The following is an 8273-nucleotide window of genomic DNA, read 5'->3' on the forward strand; positions in this document are numbered from 1 at the left end:
CACATTGCATTAATTGTTTCTCTATGATTAAGCTTATAATGCATTACGTAATAGTTTAACAAAAAGTTCAGTCACATCTTATATATCTATACAAGTTATGTAACTTAACTTTATTACCAATCTTGTGTGTGTCTGTGTGTGTCTGTATATTGGTCACACTTAGGTGCATTTCCTCTTTCATTTAAACAAAAGCAGGTATGAGTTATAAATTATTTTTTTCCTTTGTGACTTTAATTTTGAAAAAAAGAAATGTGAAAAAAACCACAAAAAGAAACAACAACAACAACAACAACAACAACAACAAAAAAGTGAAATCCAACACAGATTTGTGTGGTGTATGTTTCTATGTTGGGAGGTGCACATGACTTTTGTTTTGCAACTGATTTTGTGTGTGTTTTGATTCAATTATTGTAGTAAGTGCATGTCACAAGTGAGTCTTGAAGGCCTTGCCTCTCTTGTTCTCTGCTTATGTCAACAGCATGCACTGATAAGAGAAATATAAAACTGATTCAGGAGCTTGTAAACAAACAGATAAACTTCAGAATCACAATAACACCACCAACAATAACAAAACTACTATAAATAAGTAGAAAGAAAAAGAGATATCCAGAACTCTATGTGAATGAAAATAGTTCACAAAACACAGGGTGTTATTATTCACAAAGATCAATGTTGACCTGGGCACACGACATAGGAGAACGTCTTTCAAACAAAATACTTCAGTTAGCAATTCGCAAGATTTTTTTTTCTGTACACACGTTCTTCCAGTCAATCATCAAATAACAACTTTATGGAACAGCTGTAGTAACAGGAATTTGAAAATCATTCAAAATATGTATAATGGAGTACCAAAAGTTCCCTAAGTCTAGCATCCTGACTCTCTAATGACTATAAACAACCCAGAATATCATTTTTCCATGACAGGCTGTTCTTCAACAATATTTCAACAAGCAATTTGCGTGTATTACGTTATGTATGGATATGTTCCTAAAAAGAGAAGGGAAGCTTTAATAACGACCACAGACACAGCAACATGTTATTTTAATCTAAACAAACATATTGTTTGTACACGTTCACCTTCCTATAATCTGGTGGAAAAAATCTGGAATAACAGTCCAGATAATAAAATGTATACTTATACGATCTAGAAAACAGCAACATAGTTTCCTTGATCAGAAGAGAAGATTGTAAAATATAGCAAATCTAACCAAACATTGTAAATGGAACTTCCTCCACCATGGAATATGAAACCAATATTACGATAAGATAACAAAATCTGGTATTGGCAGACAAAGAATTCCAGAGAAAATGATTTTGTTAAACACACACACACACACACACACACACACACACACACACACACACACACACCAGGTTATAACACAGACTCACTAAATTTATACAGGAAGGATAATGATTTTTTTTACGAGAGATGGGTTTTCAGAAATGCCAGTATCCGTTTCCAGGAATCTTCCTGTGCAGCCACGTGGTCAGTCGGGTTACCTCCCCACCGTATGTCCACTTCTGTGAAAGACGGAAACAACAACTTGCATTTTCATCTGGGGTGGACATGTGACGAATTCCTCCTGACGTGAAATAGTGTGACAAAATGTTTGTTGTGGTCTTCATCAGCTGTGTCATTTGATTATCGTTTACTATTGGTCATGTCATACAGTTTAACTAACATTTACTGCATCTATTCCGGCGAAACAGAAACAGTGCAGAAGTGCATAAATGGAGATTTATGTGAGACAAAGAAATAAATACATTAACACTTTTGTGACTGATCACATGTACTTTTGTCTTTTGGAAGGATGATTTTTAATTGTACTTCTGGTGAATGGTCAACTTGTAAAAGAAAAACTTTGAAGAATGGAATTATTTCCATAAAGAAGTAGACGTTCTTCAAAACATCGGAGCATCGATGCTTTCCAATGTACTTTTGTGCACTGACAGCTCAAGTAAAAAAAAAAAACAATTTCAATAGCTTAGGACACTCAGTTTGAAGCGGTCACTGATTATCGCTTTCCATCAATTTTCATAGAAAAAGATGAGTTACAGATAAAATGCAAACTCAGAAAATGGTAGCTCAACTATGTTTTGTACCAATGAAAACCTCCATCATATAGAAAAATTAAACAACACAATAATGAATCGACGAACTAATACATTAACTGATGCTCTGGGTAATATAAAATACAAAGATATTACAGACACAGAGAATGATACAATCACACCAAGTTTTTTTTTTTCCTCCATTGCCTTGAAGGTTATGTTTTCTCAATACATATTATTTCATTATGACTATCGCAAAGTATTTTCATACACATCGCATATGATGTTCAAGTTGGTAAAGTTTTCAGATTACAGTGATACCAGATTTATTATTGAGAGAAAAAAAAGCAAATAACAGAAAAACGGACAGAATTGTAGTCAGACTTTTGCAGTTCTTACTGATGTTTATGACTTGTTATTTGTGTCTTGGTTTATTTCCGCAGTGTCATTGATTTTGCAATGAAAACGGGATGCCCGTGTTCCCAGCCACAAACTCTCTCATCACACTTACTCCAAGTTCGGTGAAAAGAGAAACTGCAGTAAGGGGTGTACGGTGGTTCCAGCAGGTGACCTGCCCCTGGATAGTGAACCACCTCCATCAGATGTCTCTTATCCTGAGGGTACATGCTGTGACAGACGTCGGCCAGTTCCAGGTTCATCGCCTGATCATCGTCACTCACCAGCATCAGGATGTGGGCTGAACTCTCCCATACCTGACACACAAACACACGTGCTCGTCACCCCCATCGCCCAATCTGTGTGTGTGTGTGTGTGTGTGTGTGTGTGTGTGTGTGTGTGTTTGACTCACAGGGATGAGATGATCTCTGGTGACTGAAAAGCAGTCTGTGGTTTCGTGTCCTCTTTCTGTTTGCTTAGCTTTACTCGGGTCCACCCTGCAAACACACGGTTGAGTACAAATAAGGACCTTGTCCTTGCAAACACACGGTTGAGTACAAATAAGGACCTTGTCCTTGCAAACACACGGTTGAGTACAAATAAGGACCTTGTCCCTGCAAACACATGGTTGAGTACAAATAAGGACCTTGTCCTTGCAAACACACGGTTGAGTACAAATAAGGACCTTGTCCTTGCAAACACACGGTTGAGTACAAATAAGGACCTTGTCCTTGCAAACACACGGTTGAGTACAAATAAGGACCTTGTCCCTGCAAATATACGGTTGAGTACAAATAAGGACCTTGTCCCTACAAACACATGGTTGAGTACAAATAAGGACCTTGTCCTTGCAAACACACGGTTGAGTACAAATAAGGACCTTGTCCTTGCAAACACACGGTTGAGTACAAATAAGGACCTTGTCCTTGCAAACACACGGTTGAGTACAAATAAGGACCTTGTCCCTGCAAATACACGGTTGAGTACAAATAAGGACCTTGTCCCTGCAAACACATGGTTGAGTACAAATAAGGACCTTGTCCCTACAAACACATGGTTGAGTACAAGTAAGGACCTTTTCCCTACAAACACACGGTTGAGTATAAATAAAAACCTTGTCCCTGCAAACACACGGTTGAGTATAAATAAGGACCTTGTCAACAAGGATACAAGTAAATAATTTAAATTTGAAAAAAAAGGACACAGAATTAATGTGTCACTCTAATTATCGTAACAAAGGCAAATACTGAGAAATTCAGAAAGAAGAGAATCAGATTGAATCAGTCGTTTGAAAAAGTTCAAACGGTTGGCAACCACAGAAAAATACAGCTTAGCAAATCATCCTGGATCATTTAATCAAATATGAGCGATTGTTAATGATAAACTGTGTGTTCCGTCCATGATTTGCATTTTTTTTCTTTTCGTTTAATTGTGAACAAGCCCATACAGGTGATAAGCTATCGGGAACGAGCACATGCATACTATTGAATACTTATTGATCTTGTACGATTTCGTATTTTCCGAAAAAGACAACTTGGGTGAATGTAGATAGCGCAAGAGCATCACATTGAGTATATAGCACAAAAACCTTTCCATGCACATATTCATAATTTAGAATGTAATGTTGGTGATGAGTGAGGTCTGTTTTAAGAGAGTTGTGCCCCTGGATACAAAAGATAACTATTTATTCAACATAACGCCCCTCTACCAGGTCCATTTGAGAGATGTGTGTGTCAATGTAACTTCCATACTGGGCAAAAGAAGTTCCTATTTAAACAACAACAAAAAAGTTACTACATCAATCAGCGTACAAAAACGATTGCTATCAATCAGCATATCAATATGTCACAAAAACGTTTTGTGAATAAAAAAACGAGAGAAAAAACATAACCAGATGATTAAGAAAATTAAATGTTTTCTCTTTCTACGTCAAAATTCAAAGTTAAAGTTCACCCTGGACACATAGGCACACACACACACTCACACACATGACCGGAACCGGGTTATCACATAGACTGCCTTTGTTGACACAAGTGGGTCAAAACTCATTCTGACTGGATTCTGAGTATATTCCATTGTTGCTAAAGAACTGGGCAGATTCTGCAAAGGCAGAAGTTTCACGAACAGATGAAATATTTTACTTGCGTACTGAGTACGCATATTTCTATATGGATGCAAAACGGGGATCCTCACAGCACATTTGGAAGCCACAAAAATGAGAAGTTTATCGACAGACACCAAATATTAGACACTGGTCATTTCATCAACGGACAAGTGTGGATCAAAAGATCTGCTGATATCAGTTAAGAAAAGAAACCTGCATTGGAATAACCATGTAGGCTAACAAGATCACGTCAAGAGATGATGATAATTTTTTAAAAAAGAAAAAAAAAACCTGCAGAGAAGACACAACAGGAAACCTTACTTCACTCCTTTGCAGATAATCGTTCCATCCTTTCGATGTAAGTCATACACTGAGTGACAACACACAGTGTTGATGGTCACAGCTGCCTTCACCACCTGAAATACAGCGTGACCAGCCTGGTCAGTCTTCCTGATCCTTCACGTCTCTTCTCTCACAAAATAACATTCTGCATATTTAGCAGCACTATTAAGCCTATCATTACTCGATAAATTCATTCGATAATGTTTACATGATGGACACTACATACACTGATACAGAGACACACATTCTCAAACAGGTACAGACACACACACACACACACATATATATATATATATATACATACACACACACACACACACACACACACACACACACATATTATATACATTGACAGATATGGAAAGGAAATACTGTTGCACAGACCAAGCATAACAAGAACAAGAAAAGAGAGAAAATGGAAGGACTGGAGAAAAAGAAATAGAGCTAGACACATTGACAGAGAGGCCGCGTACCTCCCATATCCCTCACACGCACACACGCACGCACGCACGCACGCACATCACTACGTATTCGTATAATGGACCAATAAAATCATGGAAAGGTATTTTTACAAAGTACCTGTGGGCATAGCCATGCCATCAGCATTGAATATTCACCTCCCTTAGAATTGCCCACCACACCGATTCCACCGTTCTTCACTGCAGTGTGTGAACTGAACCATGACACTGCTTCCTGTGATTCACACACAAACACACACACACACACACACACACACACACAGGCACGCACGCACACGTGCATGCACGCACATGAGTGGTTCAGACATTCAACATATATGCATAATTGACACCGTCTAAACCTTTTGCTTGCACGTACACTTGGTGGGGATCTAACATGTGCCTTTAAGATATGTAATCCATATCTGCATTTTGTGGTTTAAGGAAACAAACATGAACAGCATACACTTTACCAGCATAACAATGTGGTTACAGTTGGTACATGTGTATGTAAAAGGCCACCAATACAAAGAATGGCATATGGGAACTGCAGTGCATGAACGCAGAAGAAGCCAGTGGATCAGAAGTAGACATCTTTAAGCTGATTAGAAACACTTGATGTATTGCTCGTGGAATATTACGCTCGTCCACCTAATTCAGTGAAGGTAATTGCCATCCAGTGTGAACATTTTGTCATCCACGGAACAGTGGATGACTCAGTGTTTAAACTGAGATGAGTACACGTCAAAAACTAATGAACATGACAATCTCACCTCAAAGTAGTCAAACGGGACATCCTCAAGTTTGGCAGGCAGATCCTGAAACCTGAAATAAGGCAGCGCCAGCACAGCAAAGCCATGCGATGCCAGCAGAGCAGCACGGAACTCTGACAGACCTCCAGTGCTACCAGTCATGTCTATCACACCTGGGTGGCGGCCGTCTCCTGCAGCACCAACGTTCGTTCATTACGTCTTAAAAGAGTTAACAGATGTTCACTGACTGAAACGAAACAACTTTTTTTTTCATGGATATTTTCGGATGTTAACATCACGTGGGTTCTCTTCATACACATTTGACTTGCTTGCAATCAGTCAGTGTACCTGTTTTGTGGTCGATTTAGACAAAGTCCGAGAAACCTTAGACTTCGTCAGATTTTGTTTTGTCCCCTTCTTATTGGACTTCCGTCCCCATCCAGATTCGCGCAATGTTCATTGATCAGCCAACCTTAAAACTTTCATTCTTTGATTTCTGCTGGATGAAAAGACTCAGAGATGAATCTGGTAGCTGGCCAGAATTATTACAACACATCGTTCTTAAGTGCTAAAAAATGAGGAAAGGAAAAGAAAAGTGTATGTAAAATAGTTCTCACCTATATATGCTGAGAGAGGAATGAAGGAATGGAGAAAGAGAGGCTGGAGGGGTGGAAGGTGAGAGAGAGAGAGACAGAGACATAGACAGAGACAGAGAGGTCCACATTTCATTCAAAGTAATGTTTCTAATCTTGAAGATAGACTCACTCACCAGGAGGCAAGAACATCACTCCTCGTACACCCCCTTCCTTCACAGGTATCCGTCTCACGTCTGCCGACTTCTTCAACCTGGTCACTGTGGTGCTGTACAGAGGTTTCTGGGTCGTCTCATTGACAACCAGATCCTCCACAGACCAGTGACCCAGATAGAGGGACAGCGTGTAGAGGACAGGGTCTTCCCCGTTCTTCACCACCATGCGGACGTTCTGGGGGCCAGAGGGGCAGGGACTCAGACTCCAGAACGGTCCCATAGGGTCCACACCTGACACACATGTGGGAAACTGGGTTGACACACCTGACTGAGGAAGATCATCAGATGTGATTGATTCAACATAATTTGATATCTTTTTTTTCTTTATCCAAATGCAGTAAGCCACCAAATTCCATATAAAACTATACCAAGAGTTATGAAAAGACTGGCTTTCTGGGAAAACTTCATGGTCACAGTGTGAATATTTAAGCACACACGAAAAGCAATGCCTTTGGAAAACAAAATATTCGAGCTGACTTTAAACAACTGGACACTTAATTTTAGATGCATTAACAATGACCAATTCTTTGAACCCGCACAAATCAAGGTGAAAAGAGAGAACACACATCGTGTTTTGCTTTTTATCTGAAACCTATTTGATCAAATCCAAGAAAGCACTATATACAGCTTACCGTAACAACAACAACAACAACAACAAAAACAGACTCCAGTAAATGGCTTTGGGCTGTGTCAAACATTTCAGGAACATATTCCTTCTAAAATATACATATTTCACAAGACATGTTAGAGGGGTTGAGTAGACATGATCATACATGTCGGAAAAAAGCCTGTCTCTCCTACCTTCGTTTTTTCAAGCTAAAATACCTGTGTACGTTCCTCCAACTGAAGCATCTCGACTCAGGTCAAGGTCACCTTCCTCACTGGACACGTAGTGACCACACGAGGTAAATGTCACAGGCTGTCTGCTCCACTCTTGCCTGTGTCGTGGCATGCAGTGTGACCTTGGCCTTCGTTGGCAGTCCTTGAACTTTGATGTGAACTTTCTGGTCAAAGAGGCTGACCTTGGGTGTGACCTGTATGGGGTCTGGTTGGGAGGACACGTGGAGGTGATGGGTGGGGTGCTGCACGGAAATCCGCTGTAACATGGTACTTTGCTTCCTTGAACACGCCGATGCTGTGAAGAATCAAAGAATCTGTGAGTGAATTGTTACATTATAATCACATCTTATAAAGTCGTATCTGTACACGGGGATTTCAGCTGTGAGGCATATTGTCACATGAATGAAACGATACCATGTTACATCATTGTTTTGAGCAGTACATAACTCTTTGTTGTGGCATGCATTCAGTACAAAATGTCCTTCCTTTACCACAGTTTATCATTCTATTGTATGATA

The 8273-nt window shown here is 39.6% G+C and overlaps 1 protein-coding gene across 1 annotated transcript; it reads right to left on the reverse strand.

Annotated features, from left to right (window-relative positions):
- Positions 1–1423: 1423 nt before the first annotated feature.
- Positions 1424–7867, reverse strand: LOC143296680 (bile acid-CoA:amino acid N-acyltransferase-like). The gene is made up of 6 exons (XM_076608712.1): positions 7741–7867; positions 6877–7146; positions 6129–6298; positions 5477–5590; positions 2567–2768; positions 1424–1524 (listed from the first exon to the last, which is right to left on the reverse strand). Exons 1-6 carry the CDS (start codon positions 7865–7867, stop codon positions 1424–1426), a joined length of 984 nt encoding a protein of 327 aa, XP_076464827.1.
- Positions 7868–8273: the final 406 nt, after the last annotated feature.

Source organism: Babylonia areolata, chromosome 21, assembly GCF_041734735.1.
Source record: "Babylonia areolata isolate BAREFJ2019XMU chromosome 21, ASM4173473v1, whole genome shotgun sequence".
NCBI classification, from domain to species: Eukaryota; Metazoa; Mollusca; class Gastropoda; order Neogastropoda; family Buccinidae; genus Babylonia; species Babylonia areolata.